At 38.7% G+C, this 27065-nt stretch overlaps 1 protein-coding gene across 6 annotated transcripts; it reads right to left on the reverse strand.

The window, feature by feature from the left end:
• Positions 1–323: 323 nt before the first annotated feature.
• On the reverse strand, positions 324–25335 carry LOC110054647 (uncharacterized). Of its 6 annotated transcripts, XM_089282395.1 has the most exons (16): positions 23664–25178; positions 20079–20250; positions 19422–19461; positions 17611–17644; positions 16970–17021; positions 15192–15757; positions 13571–13855; positions 12468–12782; positions 11713–11845; positions 6343–6551; positions 5494–5678; positions 4845–5321; positions 3962–4173; positions 3777–3817; positions 3471–3567; positions 324–1629 (listed from the first exon to the last, which is right to left on the reverse strand). In XM_089282395.1, the coding sequence occupies exons 3-16, from the start codon at positions 19443–19445 to the stop codon at positions 1377–1379; spliced, it is 2883 nt and encodes a 960-aa protein (XP_089138521.1). In that variant the 5' UTR covers positions 19446–19461; positions 20079–20250; positions 23664–25178; the 3' UTR covers positions 324–1376. The 6 variants fall into 6 exon arrangements, with proteins under 6 accessions (XP_089138521.1, XP_089138522.1, XP_089138520.1 ...); XM_089282396.1 differs by lacking the exon at positions 20079–20250 and having other exon boundaries at positions 25098–25185; XM_089282394.1 differs by lacking the exon at positions 20079–20250.
• Positions 25336–27065: the final 1730 nt, after the last annotated feature.

Below are 27065 nucleotides of genomic sequence, written 5' to 3' on the forward strand. Positions count from 1 at the left end.
CAGATCGCCCTCTCTCGATCAACCTGTAGATTCCGGTTATATTTTTAGCAGTGTCATCAAATAAAAGTGTGTCCGGGGCAATATGTTGTCTTCACTGATCTGCTTTATGAAAAGACGATCACGTGTTAGAGAGTAAAGCAATCACATTTCGAGAATGTTCTTTAATTTAAGGCATACAACACACGCTGTGATTGGCTGTAAATTTGCTTTGTATAAACTTTCTGTCAGGCCTTCTCTCGTGTCTGTATCAGTCTGTGTGAAGACGGGCGCTATTTTCAAGTTCGTAAATAAATTAGCTTAGTTCTCTAAGTGACTCGCCTAACTTGTTATTTATTTTATTTTATTCAATCTTTATTCATAACCTTCTCAAACAATTACCAGTTCTGTAAATATTACGCATAAGCCTCACCTCAAGATGGTCAATATAGATGTTCGGATAGAGACATTAATGCAACTAGAAAAACTAGATAATTTAGCTGATAATTTATTTAAATTGTACAAAGGGCATCTTCTCTAATGCCTGTCATAAAACTAACAAAAATACACTACGGCTGAAAAAAAAATTTGTAATAGATACTACGTTAAAGAACGTCAACAGATAAGTTGCGATAACGCCTAGCAAAAGTAAAACCAAAGCATACTGCCTTAAATAATACTTAAAAGGTTAGCATGCCTTCAGTGTCCTGATCAGAGGATAAACATATACCTTATGTTTACAAATATACTGCGATAAAGAACGCAAACAAGAAATTATCTCTGAATCTGAATCAGGCTTCGTTACATTGTAAACTAACAAAACTATGCAGTATAAGAGATAGGAATATATAGTGAAACCTGCATTAAGAGGACACCTTGTTTAAACGGACAGTGACTGCAGTTATTTCTAAACTATTAGCTCCATGTTTTTTTCCTGTAAAACGAACCCCTTATTAGGCAGTCAAGATAGTTACAATAACCAGACACTAGAGAATTAGAGTGTCTCGTGGGTGTCCGATAGTTCGCACACTGATGTTTATTCCTTCAAGACATTTAAACATCTTCAAACACATAAAAACTCCTTGAGAACTTGGTACTACCCTTGATCCTGCAAAAACCTTAGACATAACTTTTTCAACTTGAATTGTGTCAACTGAAAACTCAAAGCACTTCTTCTTCGTATACGTAAGAAGGTAAAATCCTTAAAAGCAAAGCTAATTACGATTGGTAACTTTAGTAAGATGGCTGGCGGAAATGACTTGAAGTACAAATAACTTAGTATTAAACAACTTGAAAGCAACTTCGGTCGCATCGCCCAGTTTACTTGCGAGGGGAAAGCTGTAGTAGGGAGTAACACAAAGTTTCGTGCTGTCCTCCCTTCAAGCAGGGTAAGTCACATCTTAATCTGCGGTTCCACTTTTGAGTTCATCTAGATCCATGTTCGATTGTGCAGTCTCCACCTGTTCGTCTTTCATTTCATTGGTACAACTGAACGATGATGCAATATTGTAATAGGAATGGGATTCATCCAGTTGATTAAAATCAAAATATGGAGTATCTCTCGTCATCATAACCTCCAGTGATGCCACAATTTGTTCAAATGTAGGTCTGCGTCTGGGATCTCCTTGCCAGCAGTTCAGCATTATTGAATACCTAAGAAAAAATTGATGTATTATGTGAAAGTAAGTGGTGCAAGAGCTTAAGTTCTCTGAAAAATCATAGATCAGGTAGTTAACCCAACTGTTACGTAATCATTTTCAGGAATAGGGAAAGCTAGATGCAGCAAAATTATATCCAGCAGTAATTTAAAACTGTCCTTTTAGCATTGGTAGAGTGCCTAAAATATACTGTGTACTGACAGCCGTGAAAAACTGCTAGATCTACATTGTATGTAGTATTTTGACGCAAATGAATGCACAAGGTTGTGATATCAAATTGAAAAAGTCGGCAAACTTTAGCTTTAAAATTATGTCGTCGCGTCTTGGGAAAACCACTAAAAACTAATTACAATTTGCTTTCCTATTGACAATTCACTTTCTAAGAGCTATTAGGGGAACATGTACATGTACGAGCGGAAGTACAGGGTCATAACTTAAGCGCTGCTTCGACCAAAATGCAGCACAATTGGCTGGTAGTACACCCTTTTATGGTTGCTAATAGTTAAACCTTGACAGCTTTGAATCTGATTAAAGTATGTAAGGTTGCTCAGTTCCAACACTTCCCACTTTGATTGATTAGTGCTGCTTCTGTTTTTCAGTTGACACCACGATAAAAGGCATCAAACAGATGCCCAGCTACAGGTAGCCTGCGAACGCAGACGTATTTCCGGCTGTCGCTTGTCTCCGCCGAAAATAACGTCTGCGAACCCGAGCCAGGAGACGATTTCTGTGACGTAATGACCTTTGTTTCTCTTTGGCCAATCAGATTTTATGGTACAATGAAACTCGAGTGCTCCTCGCAGCGAATACCTCGCGCAGTAGTTCTGGGGTTACTTGAGCTAAACTGTGATTGGTTTAAAATTCCTACGTCACAGAAATCGTTTCCTGGCTCGGTTCGCAGACGTTATTTTTCAGCGGAGACAAGCGACAGCCGGAAATACGACTGCGTTCGCAGGCTAAGCTACAGGTGAACAATGGCCAATTACCTCTATGCAGGGAATCACGGTAGTTATAGTCATCAAAACACATATCCAGTCCAAGATGTTGAATATAATAAAACCACCAAGATACTCTGCAGGCATGTCTCACAGAGGGAATTGGCCATTTATAGTTATTGTCTTGACATAACAAATTACCACAGCAACGGTATAAGCTGATGAAACCACCCTTAATTTTAACTCTGTGGTTTATTATAAAACTGAACCAAAAGGTGGAGACAGCAGAAAGCAAATCGTAATTTTAAAGAAGATTACGACATTTTTTAATTTATAAGACATGTTTCGATGTTACTAACATCATCGTCAGTTACAGAATATTTGAAAAACCGTTAGGTTTTATATAGTCCTAACGGTTTTTCAAATATTCTGTACTGATGATGATGTTAGCAAAAAAACATGTCTTATAAATTAAAAAATGTCGTAATCTTCTTAAACGTTATCATAAAATTGTAATGAGCATGTTAAGATACAGCCTTTTTGCCAATTTTTTTTTTTAAATCGTCTTTAGAGTAGATTCAGAATCACCATAAATTTTCTATAAAGTTGTCAAAACGATGTCCAAATTTAATCAAAAACGTTCTCAATTGGCAACGGTGTGATGCGTAACATTGTAACGTTTTATACCACTGCCAGCCTGCCATGATAACCATCACGAAGACGTCCATAACTTATTCACTAATGAGGCTAATGGCTGCCCATTCATTTGATGCTATTATTGTGACATCAGCTTAAAACAAGAGGAAGCATTGATCCACCAAAAATGACGTACTGAAAAACGATGGAAACCTGTATGAGTCACCTTAAATTCGTTATTGCATTATCTTTTCTATTGACTTACAGTTCTTCTGAGCAGCTATCTGGTCTTTCCAAGCGATATCCAGTGTTAAGAAGATTGCGAAGTTCTTTGTTGTTAATCCCGGGATACGGGGTGCCACCTGCAACAAAATTTGATTCATAAGATAACTATTTTCTTCTTTATTTTTGGTTACTTTTCCAGATTTTAAATCTCACTCGTTAAGGTCTCACCGAAAACGTCCCGAGCGATGCATTTCGATTGTAATAAATAGCGATTTCGACTGTTTCAAAGAGTGTGCAGCATACCTAAAATTTCAAACAAGGTAATGATAAGTAAAGTTGTTCTTACCCATTGTGGATATTTCCCAAAGAAGAATGCCATATGACCACCTGAAAAAGACGCACAGTCACTCACACGATACGCAGTCTAGAATGTCGATAAGTTAACATTTAAGCAGACAATACCTAACCAACCGGTATAATGTTCGTGGCAAATATTTACTATCATAAGTGTTATATGAAGAAGTAACATACACATCACTCTGTGTTGTGTAGATACTATCATTAATAGATTCAAGTGCCATCCACTTCATGGGGAGTTTCTTCTGCCTCTTCACTTCGTATATATCTCCATCCGTGTAGCGCATCAAACCAAAATCTGCAATTTTAACAAGTTTGTCCTCTCCGATAAGAACATTACGAGCTGCCAAGTCCCGGTGGATAAATCTTCTGCTTGACAGGTAACTCTGTAGTAAAACAGGAAAAATGACAGAAAAATTAATCACTCGATAATGATATCATCGATGTTTGCTGAATTAGGCAGCATGGAAAAGATGAGTGTATGCTCATGTGCCTGTACGTTTACCGAGCTGGTAGGCTAAAACTCTGTTATAATTTGTTGTAAAACAATTTGTTGGACTGCCTTTTTTAAAAGACAGTCGGTAAAAGATAATTCTATGCAACATGAACTACTCAATCACATCGTGCATTTTATATCCGAGACAAACAATCCAAGACCAAACTGTTTGGAGTCATGGCATTTAGTAATTTACGACGGATCGCCTGTGCGTGGCTTTTCGAAAGGCCAAAAACCTGTCTGACCAAACATTACATGATGCAGGCTGTTAAATGCAAGATGCAATAAATAGTTCTCACAATTTGGTCGAAACATTTTCCCACATTTTATATCTTCTTGAAACTGCTTATTCTAGCCATCACGTTGGTTTGTTTCTATTTTTTGGTTGCACCGGAGCACTCTGACGTGGGCAACTCTCTTGCCTCGACGCTTGCCAAGCAACATGATAAACTTGACTTATTTTACAATTGTTAACACTGAACTTCATTTGTCTGGAAGCAAACAAACTTAATTGGTCACTGCAAATTAAGTCACGTGTTAAATCGACTGGTCATCACTTACCATCCCTCGTGCTATTTGCCATGCGAAGGATAACATGTCTTTGGCAATCAGATCAACATCCTCATTAGTGGTCTCTTGCAACTCGTTGCAGGCCACTTCTAATGAGCGTTCGCTAAGTTGTTTCTCTTCCATCTGTATGAAAGGTTTTTCTTCCAAACTTTTGTTGTCTTCTTCATCTATTTCCTCGCCAAAGCTTTCAAATACAATTTGTTCCATCGCCAATCGGTCTGTATCACTTGGATTTTTTTCTGTCTGACTCTGACGCTCACAATTTTCAATCATGCTATTTACTTCTTTCTTTTCATCCTTTCCAACCCCCTTTCCTTCATTCCTTTCAATAATGTATCGTTCTTGTTGATTCCCAGTCAAAATGTTCATCGTCTCTTGACTATCCGTATTTTTCTCTAGTTTCGTCTTAGCTGTATTAGGTGCCAAAAGTTCCATGCTTTGAAATAGGGGGAACTTTCCATTGTCAACCTATCAAGCAAAGAATTAACGCTTATTAGTCAATTCTTCCAGTAAACTAATGCAAATCCTGCAATCTGATTGGCTGAGCTATTGCTCATCTATCAGCCATTAGTGTATAGTGTTTGTATTCTTTTAACATACTCTCAGCAGTAGTTTATCTCCTTAAATAAGCAAACCTCACTTGTTTTCTCTTTTCCCTTAGCCAGTTGAGTAGATCCCCGCACGGAACATACTCTAACAGCAGAAGGAAAGGTTCTGACCTCGTCCAGAAACCAATCATACCGAGGACATTAGCGTGGTAACCAATTTGCTTCATGAGATCAATTTCTTCCAGGAACTGTTCTTTGTCTTGTTCATTTGCTAATGCTACGTGTAAATTGTTACATATCAGTCGGTAAATCTTATCAAACGAAATAAAGGGCGATCAGCTTTTAAGGAAGTAGTTTTTTCAACCGTTCTTCCAAACTAGATACATTAAGCACTGGAATATTTATGATAATAACTTTCTAATGTTTTGTACTGTGTTATTTAGATCGATGCGACCAGGTTATCTACATTTGTTTTTGTTCATCAGTTATTTATTCTACCTATCTGTTTACCATAATTCGGAAGTTTAGACACATTTCAATCTTGTTGGTAATCTTCATGAACAGTTGTTGGACCGTACATGTAGCTAAGCGTACATACCGTTTCATTCCTGTCATATAATCGATACAAGAAAGACCTTATGACGACTCGTCCGTTTTTTAAAATGAAGAAAAGTCTTTAAATGCGCTTCCCTTGCAAGTTTCGTCTCCTTTTGTTTTTTTCTTCAGTTTTTTTATTCTTTTCACGCGAGAGATTGAGTTTAGAGAATAGATTATATTAGTCGATCGGTTTTTTATGGAATTTTTTAAAGATATATTGGCCAAAACAAAGAATTGTATGTAGCAACATAAACTAGTCCAACAGACAGTATTTTTAACGCAAATACGTTTACCTGCTCTGTACACACAGATATTTTGTAAACTAGAAAAGGATATATTTTTACCACTAAGAACTTTCACAGCAATTGTTCGTCCTTCTTTGAACTGCACACGTGTCCCTCTGATATTGCCATCAAATACTTCCACTCCTGGAGAATCTCTCAGAACTGCTTTATGTACTTTCCCAAATGCCCCTCGGCCCAGTTCTTCCAGCAAAGTAACTTGCTCGGGCCAGACCTCCAAGTTCTGAAGAGGAGTGATGTCTGACTTAGACCTAAAAAAATGTATTGGGCGGTTTATTTCGATAAATTTGCTGGTACAAGTCGCTTGACGAATGAAATCTACAAATTTGAAGAGGAAGATAGCTTTATTAATGGCTTTGATAGTGCTTTTGGTGTCTTTGGTACGCTACAATTGAACTTATCCACTCACTCCTACGTGGGCGTTTATGGTAGCCATTGTAACCTCATTCATTGGCACGCCACAAGGTTATTTATAATAATAATTAAAAACAATATTATGATTATTGCAGTTGAAAAATCTGTATGTTAAATAACTTTGTCAGTTTTGGAGTCCAGGAGGTTGCTACATAAAATAAAAAAACACTTGCCATGAAATATATATTTTTGCAAACTTGTTGCGATGATGTCATCAGACACGTGTGGGGACAGGCATTGAACGATATAATTGGAAAGCACTACACATATTTCACTACACATATGCTCTATAGAGCATTTAGAAATGGCCACGTGACTTCTGAAGAGGTGAAAAAAAAGCGAAAAAGTGGAGAACTAGGTCGAGGCGTGTATCTTTTCTTGGTTTTAAAAAAAACTTACAAAAATTCAAACTTGCATGTTGGTAAATATTTTTATGAAGATACAGTCTTTGCAACCTTGTGGTTGTTACGTCAATGGTCACGTGAGAATTTTTTTTAGACGGCTTTAAAACTGCACTTCATTAATGAAGCATATTTATGTGTGAAGCTGTAGAATTTTAATACAGTTTTTGATAAGAGCCACTATTATTTTTTCCTAAAAAATTCTTGCAGGCGAATATTGTAGTTGAAAAGTTTGATTGCTTACTCCTCGAAGACTTTTACGGTTAGAAATAAAACGAAACTTGATATAAAGGTTCCGATACGTGCTCTTTCCATTTTCTGTATCTTAAGTGCTTCATAGCTGGAAGAGATGTAATTTTTGACATCGCGAGTGCCTGGGCAGAGTTGAATCAAAACGAGGCCGTTTATTTGGCGCCTTTTCAATAACGAGGCAACCTTGGCTGGTCACGTCAGCCTCATGTATCGGATTCATCGTGTTTCCAGCTCGTTGTTCGGTGATTTGGTCACTGCTTTTTCTCGTACCTTTCAATTTAGAAAAGGAAAAATTTCCTGAACAATTTGTTTTGTTGCGAATTGATTTTGTTTTGCCGTGAGTTGATTTTTTTTTCACCGTGAATTGATTTTATTTGGCTGTGAGTTGATTTTGTTTTGCCTTGAGTTGATTTTGTTTCACGGTGAATTGATTTTGTTTTGATTTTGTTTTGCTGAGTTGATTTTGTTTAGCCGTGAATTGATTTTGTTTTGCTGTCAGTTGATTTTGTTTTGCTGTGAGATAATTTTGTTTTGCCTTGAGATGATTTTGTTTTGCCGAGAGTTGATTTTGTTTCGCTGTGAAATGATTTTGTTTTGCCGTGATTTGACTTTGTTTTGCTTTGAGATGATTTTTTTTGCTCCGAGATGATTTTGTTTCACGGTGAATTGAATTTGTTTTGATTTTGTTTTGCCGAGAATTGATTTTGTTTTGCTGTGAGATGATTTTGTTCTGCCTTGAGATGATTTTGTTTCGCCGTGAATTGATTTTGTTTTGCTGTGAGTTGATTTTGGTTTGCTTTGCTGTGAGTTGATTTTGTTTACCCTTAAATTGATTTTGTTTTGTCGTGAGTTGATTTTGTTTTGCTTTGAGTTGATTTTGGGAATTGATTTTCTGCCCCGGTGGGATCGCCACCTTGCAGTGGTGAGGCGGCTTGTGTGTCTCCAAGGCCCCGAGAGCTATGCCTGCAGGAGTCTTGTATTTCCGGCAGGGTCACCTATGCAGGACAGGTCAGAGGCTAGAGGCCAGACAAAGAGCGATCCCCTGGTCCTCTAGGTTTGGGGGTTGGGCGTAAGGCCAGCAACCTTACCCTATAAAACATTGCATATGCTACAGAAACGAGAACAGAGGTAGACTAACTGGTTGTGATGGACTTTCGGAGTCTCTGACTTTTATGACTGTCAACAGCCAAAACCTACTGGAAATAGCTGATACGAGGACGAAAGCCCTGAACACCAAAACCAAGATACGCCTTGGTTTCTGGAATGTAACAACAATGTTTGAGGTAGGAATGCTGGCACAGAGAGATGGGACAATATAAACGGAATATTCTTGGAGCAAGTGAAACGAGGTGGACTGGCTTGGGATCTTTAAAAGTCAGCACAGGAGAAAGTGTACTCTTTTCTGGTCGTGAGGATGACTATCATCGTGAAGGCGTCGCTATAATCCTTAAAAGTGGCGTAAAAAATCATTATTTAGAATGGAAACCAATCATTAGTAGAATAGTAAGGACCAGAAATTTTCTGGAAGACATACCAACTTCTGTAATCCAATGTTAAGCTCCCACGAACGACGCTGATGATGATGAAAAGGAGCATTTCTACAGTACCCTGCAAACTGAAGTGGCGAAGATTCCTAACCAAGATCTATTCCTCGTTATGGGTGACATGAATGCAAAAGTCTGCTCGGAAAACAACAACTATGAAAGAGAAATGAGAATGCATGGATGCGGTGTAATGAACAGTAATGGTGAAAGGGTAGTAGAATTTTGCAGCACCAACAACTTTGTGATTGGTGGTACCCGTTTTGCAAGACCTGGTGCTCCCTAAATGGACGAGACAAGAACCCAATTGAGCACTTGTTAATTAATGGCAAGTGGCGAGGCTCGCCGAGATATGTTAAGGTACGGAGAGGGGCAGATGTGGCTGGCGACCACCACCTTGTAACTGTTGAAATGAAGCTGAAGTTAAAACGGAGTGGACCACCAGTGAAAATGATATAGCGATTTAATATGAGTATGTTGAAAAACCATGCAATGAAGAAGACCTTCATCCTACAACTGCGTAACAGGTTTCAAACCCTGACTGTTGAAGGGAATGGAGACGATGCGGAGGATGATATGCAGGAAGACACAGAGAATGTTATAGACAAGCACTGGAAGAACGTAGTGAATCTGTATACTGAGTGCAGCAAAAAGACCATTGGGTATATCAGGGCGTAAAGAGAGGATAACTCCCGAGACATGGACTGTGATTGAAGCAAAGTCAAAGAGGCTTAAAGAGAGTCTCAAAGTGAAAAGGTTAGTGAGAAAGGACAAGCGGAACCACCTAGATGAGCTTACTAGCGCTGCTGAGAAGGCAGCGGCAGACAATCAACATGGGGCCCTGTACCGCATCACAACGCCATAACTGGAAGAGGATATACAACTGACACATTGATCAAAAGCTTTTGACGACAGACAAGGATCATAAAGCTGGATGGGCCGAGCTTTTCAAAGAGGTGCTAAGCAAAGACCCACCTGATGAACCAGTTGACACACAAAGAGCAACGGTAGACTTGGAGATCGATACCAACCCGCCATCCAACCAGCAGGTCATTTCGGCTATTAAAGGGTTGAAGAACGGAAAAGCACCTGGTTTGGACAATCTCAATGTCGAGGTGTTCACAGCAGACCTCAACTTTGCAGCAGAAATCCTGCTCCCACTCTTCACTGAGATATAGGAGCAAGAGAAGATCCCACTTGACTGTACCAAGGTGGTCATCATCGAGATACCTAAGAAGGGTGCTCTCTCTGACTGCAGCAAATTAAATGGAGAGGGATAACACTGTTATCTGTTCCAAGCAAACTTTTCTGCAAGATCATCATTCAGCGCATAGCATCAGCAGTCGACCAGGCTCCCAGGAACGAACAAGCTGGTTTTAGAAAAGGCAGAGGGTGCACTGACCAGATATTTGTTCTCAGGAACATTATCGAACAGTGCTCAGAATGGCAACGCAGTCTTTATATCAACTTTATTGGCTTTCGTAAAGCTTTTGACAGCATACACCAGGACAGTCTTTGGAGGATCCTGAAGGCCTATGGCATTCCAACTCATGTTCTGAACATTATTCAGCTGTTTTACCTCAATTTCTCCTGCAGTGTCGGTACCAGTGACATCTGCTTTGAAGTTATGTCCGGGGTACGTCAAGGCTGCGCGATGTCAGCCCTACTTTTCATATCTTGCAATTGACTGAGTGTTGCGACGAACTACGGAGGACCAGGTCAGTTGGATCCGGTGGACGTTGCTCTCAACGCTTGAGGACCTTGACTGTGCCGATGATATAGCTCTGTTATCACACACACATCGACACATTCAGGAGAAAACGAATAGGCTTAACTGCTTTGGGCAACAGGCTGGACTAGCAATTAACTGCGATAAGTCGAGGGTTATGTATGTTGGGAACAGAATGGCGGAAATTGTAAGAGCTGAGGAGCACAAATTAGAGTTTGTTGACACTTTCAACTATCTTGAAAGCACCATTTGCTGTGATGGAGGTGCCAGCAGTGACATCCGCAATAGGCTCAGCAAGGCAAGATCTACCTTTGCGAGGTTGAAGCAGGTCTGTAAATCGAGTCATTATAGCACAAAAACTAAACATAAGATCTACAGATGCTCTGTACTGTCAACACTACTTCATGGCTCTGAGTGCTGGAGGATGGTTAAGCAAGATCTTGACAAACTGTCCAGCTTCCACACAACGTCCCTGCGTAGAATCCTACGCATTTTCTGGTGGATGAGGATCTCCTGCAACAGACTGAACAACAATCCTGAAGCAGCGGCATTGCAGGGGGATTGGGCACGTATTACGGAAATATGGAACATCTATCACTAAGACTGCTGTACATTGGACACCAGAAGGAAAGCAGAAAAAGGGCAGATTAAGAACAACATGGCTCAGGACAGTAGAGGAAGAGCTACAACAACATCATCTACGCTAGAGCACAATCGAGAAGGCCGCAAAAGATCGGTTATAATCAGTGAAAGAGCCTCGTTGCCGCCCTATGCGTCCTCCAGCGCTATGGGGATGACTGACTGAAATTATTTTTTGCCTTGAGTTGATTTTGTTTTGCTGTGAATTGATTTTGTTCCACCGCAAGTTGATTTTGTTTTGCGGCGAGGTGATTTTGTCTTTTCTTTTATCTTGTTTACTTTTTTAAATTCAGTTCGTGCTCTCAAAACTTATCCTACGTTGTATTTTCTATTTAACGCATATTAGATCACTATTGATCCAACGTCTACCAGCAAGATCATCGTCCACGGTTGCTCGCTTAAACATTTGAAGTCAGAAATTACACATTTTACTGACCATTTTCTCCTCCTGCTAGCTCGCTGTCGCTTCCTGTCTAACTTTCTTCTGTAGCATAAAGTCGCCACGATCATCACCAGGAACACAGACATACTTCCCAAAGTAATACCAATTGTTTTTTCAATTGAAGTTTCTGCAATTCGAGCAAAAAACATATAGTAGGTACAGATTAAAGGGTTATGTGGTAGATTTCCATTGATATATTTTTTGGTTAATTTTTATGTTAGAGACGCATAATTCTTCTGGAGGGATATGGAAAAGATTTTAATAAGTCTGGCAAAATCTTTAGAATCTTGTGCTAAGAACTAAAAGTTGAACCTTGCTGTGTGTGAGTAAAAGGACGGTCATCAGATGGATCTGCCACGTGGCGTGCCACTATAAAAATAGGTGCAAGAAGGATAACACTTGATGACGAATTATCTAAGTCTTGTAAATGAATATACGAAAGATCATATAAGTCTGAAATGTGGAGAAAGATGTAAAGACATGAATATTCTTAGATTATGTATATAGCACATGACACTTCCGTTTTCGAATGTATTTGTTGTCTGGATGGTGTCGAAGTAATTTTGGAGCAAGCCTGTAGACATTAGCTATAAGCCTGATATGACGCACATAACGTCTTGCAGAAATGATATTAGCATCGAAAGTACGGCTAGTGCTGTCCAAAACCAAAGTATGATATCAATTTCAGTCAAGAATTAATCTTTTGAGTAAAGAAAACAACGTGAGAACTCTGAGGTTTTAAAAATTACCTGTAAGTCCTGCACGCGATTCTGTTGTTATCTGCTGACTGGTTGACAATTTGCTTTCCCCCATCTCATTCCAAGCAGACACAGCAATTTCATACTGAGTGCCACACTGTAGTGCCCACTGATGGTGAGTCACTGAGACTGTTGTTATGTCAATTTTACTCCAGGAATCTTCCTTAGTTCCGTCACCATAAATTTGCCTGTAATAAATAGTGTACTCAGTCAGCGGACATCGGGCATCTTCATTGACTCTCCATGTAAGATTGACCCCGCAGTTTGACTTCTCCAAGTTCGCGATGACAGGTGGTGATGGTTTGTCTATGAAAACGAATGAACGAAAAGGAAGCTAGGTTAACAAGTAACCTAAGAATTGAACTTAATAGACCTTTCTCGACTGGGCGGTTTGTTGCCCCATTTCAGACCATGTGATGGTACTCTTGAGAATTCTTCCTTTCAAATTTTCAAATAGTCGTGTGTATATGAATAAATAATTTTTAGACGGATAAAGGAACAATTTTCTAGAGAATATCACGTGGCCTGTAATGGGAAAACAAACCGCCCAAAGCGAAAAAGGTGTATTAAGAGAAGATGACACAATAAATTTATTTTTTGCGAAGTTGCAAAAATATGAGATAACTTTAAAATAAAAGGGGTTTAACTCTTGTAGAAACCTGTACTTAACTCCATTTAGCCGTCTCCAACAACCAACTAAGGTCGTCTCATAGCTCTTCCCGTCTCGACATGTGAAACTAAGGACGCATAATTCGTCTGGATTATACCTCTCCAGAATTAAAGAGCCAGATAAAGAGATCTTGCCCACTTCAAGGGATAGAATGCGTCCTTTAGGCAAGGAATTTTCTGAACATTTTAGACCCGATTTTAGACCGTTTGAACTTGGTTTTTGGAATTGGCTTAATTTAATCTCAGTGGAAACCGTTTTAACCGTATCCCTTTAGAACATTTATTTTTACTTATTCGTTTGCTTCTTTGTATATCCTTGGTGAACGTTCAACAGTTTCAATCCTTTCACACCACCGTTTCAGTTCCACTGAGGCTTTCCTAAGATCGCTCAACGTACAATAGCAACCTGACTATATGACTGTTACCTCCACCGGTTGTTACTTTCCACAATCTGCTGTCGTTCAGAGATGTCTCCCTATTCGTACTCCACGCTGTAACTCCGATCTCGTAATCCTTTTTGCAGATCAACCGAAGAATGTACTGGGTTGTGTTCTCCGTCACCTTCACTGACGTCCATTCAGTGGAAGTGACTTCTTTGTGATAAACACTGTACGCGTGCACCGGGCATTGTCCTGTTATGGGAGCAGTCCACTTTACCAATACAACAGAGTCATTCACTTGGTTCGCGGTTTTGTTGATAACTGGGAAACCTAGGAGGTTTAAGAATAACACTTCTTCAAAGTTGACAAAAATAGAATGCTGGTTAACGCTATCCCAGGATTAAAAGTTAACCGAAGTATCAATTTTTGTTGTGTCGAAATGTTTTCCACTGCTTATGTTTTGTGTAGTTCGAGATTACGCAAGCTCAAAGCTGAAGAACAAATAATATAAACAGAAAGCCTCACGGAATAACTACAAAACTGAAATATAAATTCTCGCTAATCCCGAATTAGCTTAGGGCCTGTTTACAAGGAGAGAGGATTACCCCAGCACTCACAAATTTCCTGTTTTTTTCGTCGTGTTTACAAGGCAGCTAGGGTTACCCTGGCAGCCGGGTTACCTTTTTCCCTTGTAAACACTCCAGGTAGGGTTAACTCGCCTACCCGGGTTAACTTTGTAATTGTTTCCAGACCCTTTGAGTGTAACTGCGCATTAAGTTGTCCCGGGTTGTAGGGTTACGCTACCTGTGAAATTTTGCTTGTAAAGCCGGGCTATTTTTTGCCCTCCAGCTAGGGTTAACTCGCTTTCTATGGTAATCCTCCATCCTTGTAAACAGACCCTTAATCAGGCTTTGAACAACCCGGCCCTGTTGTAAACACAGGACCAATGGAATATTTTCAAAATTTCCTGAACTTTAAGCGGTCGTTAGTTTTGAAAACGAAGTGGGCAGACAAATGTTATTATTGTTTTAAATTAAGGGCCGTTTATACTTTCTATTCCTGTAGTTCAGCAGTTTCAAACAGGTGCCACATTTTTAAAACGTGCCTTCAAAGTAGAGCTTGTTTCGTGTTTGGTTTAAAACTCGATTTAACGGGTAGAAAATCTTCTTTTAACCGTTGAAGGAACAACATTGAATTATAATTACAACATGGCTAAACAAACTGCTATGATATATCTATAGTTGAAAGAAAGAATCGGGACTTTCGAGCGAATATTAAGTTTTTTAGAGCGCCGGCAATATGTGCTATTTTTTATGTGCAACTTGTGTCGAGCGGACCGAACTTCAATCAATCCTAGAAAAATTCAATTAGAATTTTTAATCAAATAAAACTCGTTTTAGTGATTGACTAGGTAAGGCCTTTGAAATCCCAGCTTATGAGAAAAATCGAGTTTTCGAAGTAAAGTCAGTGGTCGGTTCTTACTAAATCGTTATTCTTTGTTCAGTTTCGTTTTGTAGAGTAAACACTTCAGCCGGTGTTGTTATACATTTGTACCACAGGAATGTTCGGCCTTCTTAGTATCGTTTCTTCGACTGCAGCCACGCTGAGAGGGATACAAATCCTAAAATCTAAATACTTCAGTTCATACATATAAACATGAACGTACCTCTGAGCAAATCAACGATATCATCTGGTGCAGTGCTGAGAATATAAAGATCCATGACTGATCCATAAAGCTGGTGCTTCGTGTCGGCCCGAAACTCTGGCTTGTTACCAATGGTACAGATGGGTTCACCCAATTTTTTGAAATAATCTATCCCTTGCCAGACTGATGCATATTCTTGTTTCTTCCCCTCAATGTACAAGCTTAAATCATCCGTATCTTCATTGAAAGTAATAGCAAAGTGTGTCCAGGTGTTAAGTTGTATTTTTTCGTTGCTCTTTAAAAGTTCGCTCGGATCGCCGCCCAGGATTACTGTCAAGCGAATCGCTTGATCCTCTGGTACGGAAAGCAAGAAACCATTTCTTCTACCCGAACCTCTTATGTCGGCGTAAAACGTTGGAAGCTTATCTTTTGTGGTAAACTTTAAATACATCCATATGGAATATGTAAAACTTTTGCGTTTATTGAGGTCTATGCAAGGAGCTGTAACGTAGGATATTGATTTATTGAAGGTAAGCGACTTGCTTTCAGGACATCTACCAATACTGAATTCCGAATCATTGTTGTAGCTGAAAATCAATAAGAAGAGGCAAGAAAATCTGTTTCCGTTTAAAATATATTTAAAATATTTTTCAGTTGACCCATTTAATTCTACAAATTTCCTCAAAAATGGTCATCTCAGCTGCATACGCCTAATTCCGGCTCTCTTCTCAACAGATTGCGGCCAAATCACCCCGAAAGCGGTTTATACAGATTTTTGTTTGGGCATGCGCAAAAAGTAAACTTTGGAGATTTTGGTTTCACCCATTTAGGCTTTTTGCTTTTTTTTTTGGTTTTACCTTTTTTTTGTCCGTTTTCTTTTCTCTTTCGTCCTTTTCTAGTTTTGCTGAACTTGCAATCAATCACCTATGTTCCCACTGGAAAAGGTATCACCGAAACGTCAAGGAAAGTGGTAATTTGTTAATGAAAGTTTCCAATGGTATGGAGGGTCACGCTTTCCTTTCGCTTTTCTTTATACGTTTATTGCAGTTATCTCTGACCTAGTTCACCCCATTATGCTCATTTGAAAGCCTTGTCAGACTTCTTCCTATGTTAAGGAAGATCAGCTGAATATCAAAAGCATCTCCTGGCGTAAAAGGTAATGACGTCACAACTGGTACAGGAACGATGCTTCCTCGACGCCGGTTTTGTCAGCACATAAGTCACTGACCAAACTAGAGCATGTTATTTTATCACTCCATGTAATAAGGTTTATTAATTTTGATCGGGTATACTGATATCTAGACGAAACGTTTTCGTAGAAGGCGGTAAGGACCTTTATAATCTATCATCTTAAGCCTCCATTTTTACCAAAATTGTCTTTGGCAACTATAACCATCTGAGAGACCATGATCTAACCCACTTTCTCTTGTAGCCATTCAACCGTTGCGGCGAGGAAAGAAAAAGAAGGAAGAGAGCGAACGCTAAGAATTGTTGAGAATCGTATTTCAACAGCGCTCTCCCTGTCAGAATTTGATTTTACAAACTTTTTTGGAAAACATTTCACGTTATGAATTTAGTATGTCGAGGATAATGTGGCAACCTGTTCAATGCTTTAGTGCGCAGTCATCCACTGGCCCGATGGACCACGGTGGACAGGCCAATCTACTTATGCTCTTGATTCCATTGCTCAGAACTTTAAAGACCCTTGACGAAACTTAAAAGATATAGATTTTCTCAATACGATAGGTAGTCAGTCATACAAGTCTTAATCTAAAATATTCAGCAGCCATTTAACTGACCCGATGTCGACATCACTGCCATCTAACTTCCAGTACTGATGACCTACCGAACCTGAAAATCAAGAAAAGCCAGAGATCTAAACTATATTTCTTACCCGTTTTGCAATATTTATCTGAAAAAGTCTTAGTTTGAATGAAATAATAATTATGATAATAATTATAATAATAATTATGAATTTGTTGTGCGCAAATTCCATACGTATATGTTCAAATGCGCATTACAATTAAAATACATAAAAAATAAACGTTACACGCTAAAAGTGAAAATTACAGCTTAAAAACTAAAATTCTAAAAAACTAAGTTATAGGTTAAAAATTACAAGCGTTAAAGTACAGTTTATACCTAACTAATTTTTACTAAAATCTTTATTTAAATAACTCTGCTGCAAATGTTTCCTATTAGTTTCCATATTCTTATTTTTCTATGGTTAGTATTTGATAAATGCGCTTCCCTAGCCGTTTGATATATGCATTGTTATTTTATTAACATACAAGAATGATTTATTGCTCAGACTGTGTCTAAACCAGCGCAAACGAGCACCAAAAATACTTTCAGCAGATAAAATAGAATTACATATATATATTTATTCTACGTAGATGTCAATTTCAGCTGAAATAAATTTAAAAAAATAACAACTTACCTAAATCTAAATTAGCAAAGGCATTCGAGCAGCCCTGTCAATAAAATAAAAATTTCATTTTTAAAAACAATATACTTATCGGAAATTTCGTTGAACTGAACAAATACACTCTCAATTGTTAGACTAGCACTTAGACATAAGGAAATGAATTCCTGACTAACCCAAGCTCTTGCCAAAGAGTCAGGAAATTTTTGAATTATTTATATTATTTTTTTAATTTTCCAACGTTAACTTTATATGTACTGTCGTCTTGTTCCCTGTGCCATAACCAAACAAATATACATAGTGCGAGAAGTCTTGATAGCCCATTCCAAATGGCCATTTGCTTGCAAGCAACGCAAAATAGATAACGGAAATTTTGTTCAGGTGCAAATGGAAACGCAGTTGTGATACACATCACCAATTTGAGAATTTCAGAGCAACTTGTGCTCAAAACAAGTTTGTCGGCAGCGAGTAAAGGCCAGAAGAAGTTATAGAGTACGTACTGCATGTAGTCTGTTGTTTCCTGGAGTTTAATCGCTTTACGAGAAAAGCATAATCATCATAGACTTGACTTAACGAGAAGCTCATTCGACAATTCGTTCCTGGTTTTCATCTGATAGATAAACGAACACCACACAACAACAAATTCAGAGCCATCTCAAGAAGATAGATGTTTCCAGGTTTTCGGTAGTTTTAAACCAAGCAATACAAGAGCTCAACTCTGTCGCTGTGAACAAAAATACGCCCCGCTCCACAAAACAATGAATGAACGAACTTCCTAAGCTGGCCGGTGACAGTCCTGCCATCTTGAAAATATCTTGAAATAAATGGCGCGGCAAGAACTTGACAAGATCCTGAGTATTAAGTTCTATGTCGAGGTCACAAAAAGAAACGGAGATGATAACGAACTGGAATCCCTTAAAATCAAGCAGAGTGCCATTGAACGGTATTTTAAAGAGAACAACTATCCACTGGGCATCGTGCACTCGAAGGAGTTTCACAACTCAAAAGAAATCCATCGCAGAATTGCACTAGCTGCACCTTCAAATTCCTTCTCCAAAGACAACTAGAAGTCTCAGCCTCAACCACAGAAGAAGGGAAGGCCTTTCATCATTGATTCGGTGACGAGAATTGAACTTTTATGCATGAAGTAGGCTCTTTTCGTTCTGACTTCACTGCTTGTTTCTTTGTTAACGACTGGGCCACACTACCAAGTGCTTTAAAGAAACTAATGCCGAAAACTATTTTTAAATACAAACTGAAACAGTTTTTATTGAACCATTTTAACCTTAGTTAGTAGTATTTTAATTCTTGTTTTAGTTTTTAATCTTAGTTAGCTTACCGCATAGGTTTTTGTCCTTTTTATTGTATTTTATGTATTTTAAAGGTTTAACATTTATTTTCTCAGAGGACCCTCCTGAAAACCACCTTATGGTGATTGGAGGCCTCCTCTTAAAATATTATGTATTATTATTATTATTATTATTATTATTATTATTATTATATTATGCTTGAAAGAGTTTCGTCACATGACATCGTTTGCATACCGAATGAGACGTTTCCGATTCCGCTATTTTTAACAAACTGGCTGATGGAACAATACACCAAAATCTAAAATTTAAGGCGATTAAATAAATTGTGCGATTTCAAAATGGATCTAATAAAGTGGCAATTGAACTTCGTGTCGTGCAATTTTGGTCTGAAATCATACTTGTGATTTCAAATTGCACTCGCGCTGCGCGCTCGTTCAATTTTGAAATCACGCGTATGATTTCAGACCAAATTGCACTCCACTCAGTTCAATTACCATTATTTATCACTGTGCTTACCACAAGTATGATCCACATTAACATAATTATACAACACCACCTGCGAGTAAAAAGCGATATTAGTGAAGATCGAATGGGCACAAATAATAATTTTGTCGACACGGAGCAGAGATTTAGCTGCGATTGTACTAAGCGAAGGATCATGGTCAGCGCGTTTGTGAAAAGTGACAGTTGAGTGTCATTCTACGGTCAATCTTCCTACACACAGCTTTCGACAGGTTTGATTTGTTTTTGTCTGCGTCTTGTTAAAATAGTTATTTGACTTTTCTTTGGTTATGGTCGTCTTAATAATAACCTTAAAACTTCAAGGTATCACCATAGCATTAGTCAGGGGTACACAGTCCCTATTTTTCACGATAGTGGTGTTTCGGGGTCACGTGTCCGGCTGTGGTGCGCTGGGCTATTAGAGTATTTTCATTCTGTTTGCTGTCTATCATAGATTGTTGGTGACTAACTCTTGCGTACTAGCGCCGCGAGCGGTGATATCGCCTGGATTGGCTTCAGGATATCGACTGGATTGTTCAAAGTAGAGGCCACTGCATGGTTAGGCAACGTCTGTACATGTTTTTCCGGAACGCGATTGCCAACACATGAAACCGGAAGATCTCCTTCGTCGTCTCGTAATCCAGTTCCAATTTTTTTCATTTAGAGACTTACTAGTAACTACTTATGTACGTCCAAATCATGAGGAGCATTGCACAGCGGACATCAAGTAGCTCCAGGCTTCTTTTCCTCTCTGTTATTTGGGTTACTTTTCACTACTTCTAGAGAATCGCTTGCAAAGGCACCGAGTTTGCATTTTTTCCGTTGAAACCATTTGACCTTCGTCCTTCAATAATAATAATAATAATAATAATAATAATAATAATAATAATTTAAATTACAACTTTATTCATAAAACTATCCGTCATACACTATTTCAAATAAGTAATTTTCCCTCGTGTCTAAAGATGTAAAAGTACAATGTATTTCAATTATCTCTTAATATACAAATTGTTTCGCCCCTCATAATAATGATGAGATTATTTCAAGAGGGAACCCAGCTTTTCAATGGGCCCTTTAAAAAATCGAATTAATTAATTAACTAATTTTAAAACAGCCTCATCCTAATTTCCCTGACTCTACCTCACTGAAAAAGTCCTACTGCTGTCACAGATTTACAAGCAATTCTGATTTTCTTTGAGGAAATTGGCAGAAGGTGGAGAAGAGGAGGATAACCCGTATCGCTTCTGTGCAGGCGTCTTATTGGGGCGAGTTAGTGTTACAACTTCGCGACCGCCATGTTAGACCGCCATGTTAGACGGTGGGGGATGCCTATCATTTAACCCCTTGGTAAAGCTTTCTTTCTCTAAAAACTCTTTTTCCTTGGCCATCGTAGCTTTAGAAGAAACAAAACACAAACCGCGGTGATAAACATGGAACCAAAACGCATGTTAAACAAAGTTAATTTCCTTGACGTTTCGTATGTACAACATACATCTTCAGAAGTGACCGTTAACTAGATTACAATCGAGAAGAAAAAGAAAAAGACTGGTATCTAATAATATGTAACAAGACTAATAGTTAATAACAAACAGACGAGTCTGCGGGAGAGAAAAAAAATGAAAAATAAAAAATAAAAAAATAAAATAAAAATAACAATACAAAATGCTAGTAAAGAAAAAGTTTTTCACTGCCAACGTTTTCATTCAAGGCTGGCTTTAAATCACGAATTAACAATGTTTCCTTAATTTTACAATGTATATCTGACCTACCAGTTGCTAAGATATCAAAATTGTCCCATTTAATATTATGACCCGTGGAAGTAACGTGATCCGCAATGGCTGAGGTGTGACCGCTTTTAGCAAGGGCCTTAAAATGTTCAGCTTAAAATAATTTTCCGAAACACCCGCAGGTTCAGCCGTTCTCAGATGTCTAAGGTGGTTTACAAGGCAAGCTGCTGGGTCTGTGATGATTTTTATATAGGAAAAACAAAGCGCCGACTACACGATAGAAAAACTGAACATTTTAAGTTTAAAATAATTTTCCGAAACACCCGCAGGTTCAGCCGTTCTCAGATGTCTAAGGTGGTTTACAAGGCAAGCTGCTGGGTCTGTGATGATTTTTATATAGGAAAAACAAAGCGTCGACTACACGATAGAAAAACTGAACATTTTAAGGCCCTTGCTAAAAGCGGTCACACCTCAGCCATTGCGGATCACGTTACTTCCACGGGTCATAATATTAAATGGGACAATTTTGATATCTTAGCAACTGGTAGGTCAGATATACATTGTAAAATTAAGGAAACATTGTTAATTCGTGATTTAAAGCCAGCCTTGAATGAAAACGTTGGCAGTGAAAAACTTTTTCTTTACTAGCATTTTGTATTGTTATTTTTATTTTATTTTTTTATTTTTTATTTTTCATTTTTTTTCTCTTCCGCAGACTCGTCTGTTTGTTATTAACTATTAGTCTTGTTACATATTATTAGATACCAGTCTTTTTCTTTTTCTTCTCGATTGTAATCTAGTTAACGGTCACTTCTGAAGATGTATGTTGTACATACGAAGCGTCAAGGAAATTAACTTTGTTTAACATGCGTTTTGGTTCCATGTTTATCACCGCGGTTTGTGTTTTGTTTCTTTCTTTCTCTCTCCAGTCTTCCACTGCATGAAAAATTCTAGATGGCGGCTAAACTTTTTACGATGTGAGCGCTCGCTCGAAAAAATCTCGCCTGCTCTGCAGGCTAGGTAAGTTAGGGCTTTGTTGGTTTGGCGTTGTCCCGGTTGCTGGTTAGTGTACAGGATGGTATGGCTGTTATCATGGCTGAACGGATTATGTGACCTGGGTGTAGGAGGCAAACGTTTCTGCTCAAGGGAGGCAGATGTCTCATCGGCTACATTAAAGTTCAGTGGGGCAGTCACGGGCCCTTCGTTTACCACAGAAAAACTCCGGTTATTGTGTCTTTCTTCGAAAGGGTCTTGAATTGATCAATTGTTGTCAAAACAGTGATTTACCTACAGTTGACTGAGATACAAGTGTCCCAAGTTTTGAAGACGTATTTTTTGCCCATTTTTTCTGGTAAATTTTCTTTCTCGACGAATTTTTTCACTTCCGTCTTCTTCAGTATTCTTTACGGCTTTAACTTCGAGTTTAGCGTGCGCAAGGCTATAGATCGTTTTCACTGTCACGCAATAAAAAAATAAATCGAAAACCATCCAGTGGAAAAAGCTATGAAATTATGATGTTATAGAAGATAACTAAATAAGACACTTCTCCAAGTTCTAGGCCTGTGCGTTTCCCTAAACTTCAGATATTCGTCGAAATGTTTCGCAGATATTTACAGAGCCCAGTGTGAAAACGCCATGTTGGTGTACCTCCGTGGTACACCAATATGGCGACCGGAAAATAGTGTAAACATCTTGAACTTACTTTGGCTATCTAGGCGACTGATTATCAGTACTGATCAAACAAGCATTTACATAAGCACTTTTCCTAATGCTATAACTTCTAAAAAGGCTCAAAATCATGGGATAAAGAGTATATATTTTTCGACAAACTCGATCATAGCCTTGTGTCACGCACCTCCATAACCCTGAAATTCAAATGCTCTGGATTCCAAACGAAGCACGCTATTGAGCTGTAGAATTGTAAACAGATATAAATATACCGCCTCTTATGCCTGATGAGGATAAAAACTTTGGTGGCTCTTTAGTTTTGGATTTTAGAAAGAGATGACGTCACGTGAAAACTATTCATACTTGAGTTCATCTTCGTCGGCGTCGCATATTCCACTCAGTCTGTTTTCAATCTCGCGAAATGTACAGCGATGGGGTACGTTTGAAGAAGTGGATTAGGATCTGTTTGATTTCTTTGACTTACGGCTTTGAAATTCTCGGCCGGAGCGCCTGGATAATCGACTTCCGGTTTTATTTCGTATAGTCTTTCATTCAATCCTCTTACGTGTCAAAATGTTCGCAGTCTAGGAGTTTACATTTCATCAGTGCTTCAAATCCATTCGTTTCCAGAAATATTCTCTCGCTCTTTAAGAGATCTACATTTGCCTAATCCGCCATTAGATTTATTACTTTGTTCAGCTGTTTCTTCACGATGGCCGGTCTAGCGTAACTGAAATGTTCTTAACTTGAGCAAGTGGAGCTTATGAATCAACGTGTTCTAAATAAATGAAGCACTTAGTTTCACAGATCTTACAACCAACGTATCGATTATAAATAAACTCACAATGACATTATAACGTACCTCTCTCCACTAAAAGACTTCCTTAGAACTCAAAACATAAGCAAAACCATCCACGCGAGTCTCATCGACGCAATAAAAATAAACTTGACACCGATAGTTTGCGGGAAACTCAGCACTACGATGACGTCAGTCACGTTCCCAAAAAATCGAAGGAAATGCCTTTCTCTACAGTAGATGAATAAATGGATTCTTGGAAATTCTTTCCCTGTAAACAGTTTACGTGTGAAGACTATTGTCTGACATGGCACCGAACCTTTGAAGCGGACATTTCATCATGTTTGGTCCCTACGTGCCTCAAGGCTCTTCTACGGCTGAACTGGTCCGCGAGGAAAAGGAAAGTTCTGATTGGTTCACTTCGCAGTCTGAATTTTGCAATGCTGACCGCTAAGATGGACCGCTCTTGAACTTATTTCGGCGAATTGATTTTTCAGTTCATTGTGCAAAAAATACCAGTTGATTATAAAGAAGAAATCTCTTTACTTTCATATTTCAAGGACAGTTTTAGTTAGATGTCCACAAAAGCGACGTGAGAAACGTAAATAAATGCCTACTTTTTGCGCAAACGTTTTATGAAAATAGATTGCAGAGTCACATCAATTTATCGGCAGATTAAAAAGAGCCATTATAATAAATATTTTATTGAGCTAGCTTGTTCGGTCCATATTGGAGAATATTGGTCTCGTTCTTTTTTGCATGTTTATGGACCTCGCCAGTGGTTCGTTTATTAACCAGCAAATAAGGCCAATATTTCGCCAATATGTGACGCACGCTAATTCCCAACATGTATAAATTTTCTTGGTTATTGCCTCTCTTCCTCGACATTTTATTAATTAGGCTCAAAATATGTAAATACAATATGAACACTCAACTATGCTTCCTGTTAGTTTGGTATTCAGATCACATCCGTCATAACCTAAATGAACAACGAAATCATCTCTGAAAGGGAGCTCATTGGAGCAAAAGGCGGCAAAAGTCTTGAAGTAATAGTTCATGATTGAAGGAACTGATAGTAATCGTCCTATTTCAGCAGTGAAACAATTTAAACTCACTCAACATGCACTCACGCCACCATGACTGCTTAATGGAAATCCCCACGCCAATATCGTTTTACATCGTTTCCAAACCACGAACGAGGACGGGAATAACATTTCTTCTTACTTATGATTGTATAAGGGCGAAAACAGACAATAACATGTACCCTAAACAGATCTAGCTTGATCATCGTAATGCTTAACATTTTAGTTAATGTTTTACTCACGGCGCTGCTTCAAATTAAAATAACAGCTCAGGGCATAACTACAACAAGTAAACCTTAATTGCCTTACCTCCAAACAGTCATTCTTAATATATACTATTCTGATAATATAAAAGAGAAAAGAAAAAGAAGAAAACAAAAAAGCAAAATAGGCATGAAAAATTCAGCGTAGCTCCAACCTTAGTCCCTTTTCTCTCCGGCCGGAACGTGTAGAATGTTGAAGACGCTTCAGCTTTGAAAAAAATTAGATACCTGCTCTGAGTCATCTCAGATAGCCTCTGGAAATGATTGCAATATCGATGTTTATAGATATTGACATGAGATGACTCGGAGCAGGTGCTTCCTTTGAAAAAGAATATCATTTTACAGCGGAATAACTTAGAGACAAACGTGAAATACGTCAATCACAGACAGCAATACAAACTAATTGAAAAAACAAAACCGTAAATAAACAAAAACAATAAGACTGGAACCTATGACCGTTCTGCACAATGGGCGTCGGCGACTCTGACTCTGAACTATAGGATTTTGGTAACGACTAGACCGGGCTCACATCTAGGTTCAGATGTGACACATGTCACGTACAGCACGCGCGCTCAGTTGTTGGTCACGTGCGAGAACCGGAGAATAAACGCGAACCTCTACACAACGGTCACCGTGAGGACAGAGGAAAGTGGCCGTTGTAGAGAGGTGGCCGTTAGAGGAGGTTCGACTGTTCTGCCGAGTTCTTTTCTAGAATGAATCAATCGCGGCGTGATCCTTAAAAGAAAGACCGAGCCGCGGCATTTTCCTAGAACGGTCCTGAGCGCGTGAGATTTGATGCGGACAATGTTCTGTTCAGAATCTTTACTGGGCAGTGATTAGACGGTATTGACCGTATTGTGCGGTGTCCTCCATTCACCAAGGAGGCAGTGAAGAAGGTTTACAGGCATAAGCTTTCCTTTTCCTTTTCTGGCGGAGTGCACATTAGCGTAGAATCCATAAATTTTTCTATGGGGGATATTGCAACACATTTATAGTAAGAAAATTACTTGTCGATTGGCATGCTCTTCGTCAGCGTAGAATCAAACCAATGCAAATTTGCTTTACCATTTTCGCAGAACGTGTCTTACCCTGCGAAAACAGCCGCCCTTCTTCGCTCCCTACCCGAGTGGCGTTTCGCACACTCGAGCCGGGAGCGAAGAAGGACGGCTGTTTTCGCATGCTAGGTGCAATGTACTTTGCGACAATATTCTCTACCATTATCATATTCTCCACAAATAATACCCTCATATTTTTTTTTCAGCTTAATGAGCCATTATATTTTCTTTTACTCTAGCTCTGGCTGCGTGTTCACTGGACAAGAAGGGTATGGAACAAGCGCATTGCGTATATTTAGATGTATGCTAGCGTCTGCAAGAAACTTTATACTTAGCAAATTTGAAATAGCAGGTTTTCAATAAGACGAATAAAATACAAGTTGTATTTCCCAACATCTGCATGATTCGTTTGAACGCCGGTGATCTTGCAACAAGAAAAGTTTGAGAGGTGGACACGGAGAACACTGACTATTTAGTAGGTGAGTGTTAGCCAGACTGGAAGTGTATGGAACTAGCTTATTCCGCGTTGAGACGTGTCAGGTAAGAAACTTTATCGTCACATAATCACGTTTTCATTAATAACAGGAATACTCCAGCTGTTTCGGCTAAACGTAAAAATCAGTTAAATCAGTGACATCTCTGCATGTCTCAAACAGACGAGTTTCAAGACCCAGGAAACAAATATGCTTTCTTCCCAACCTGCCTGCGATTCGCCCAAACACAACTTGAAAAAAATTAACTTCAGCTCGCTCGGACGTGGAATATATAACGCCGAGCTCTTCAAATAATGTAAAGAAAGAAAAAGGCAAGTCTGGGTTTATCCGAATCACGAAGAGTAGAGATTTTTCTTGGCAGTTTCTTTGCGAGAATACTCTCCAGTATTATATTCATATATAAGGTATTGTTATATTTTTTATTGAGCCATATGAATTACTGTATTTTTTTAGTCTAGCTCTTGCCCTAACTTGTTCGATCTAGCAACAAGACAAGTGTCCAAGGCACACAGGAAGAACAACTAAATGGCTCCATGTTAGCCAGAAGTTTATTTGAGACGTGAAACTTTATCCC

Source organism: Orbicella faveolata, unplaced genomic scaffold (genome assembly GCF_042242905.1).
Source record: "Orbicella faveolata isolate gen_17 unplaced genomic scaffold, um_ofav_v1 contig_12, whole genome shotgun sequence".
Lineage (NCBI taxonomy): Eukaryota > Metazoa > Cnidaria > Anthozoa > Scleractinia > Merulinidae > Orbicella > Orbicella faveolata.

Coding starts and splice junctions, on each gene's coding strand:
- LOC110054647 (XM_089282391.1), bottom strand. CDS start 25,280: ATGATATTCTTTTTCAAAGGAAGCACCTGCTCCGAGTCATCTCATGTC. Junction 19,462..25,097: donor CGGAGAGAAAAGGGACTAAG/GTTGGAGCTACG, acceptor TTTTACTCGCAG/GTGGTGTTGTATAATTATGT. Junction 6,552..11,712: donor GCTAGCAGGAGGAGAAAATG/GTCAGTAAAATG, acceptor ACATTTTTTTAG/GTCTAAGTCAGACATCACTC.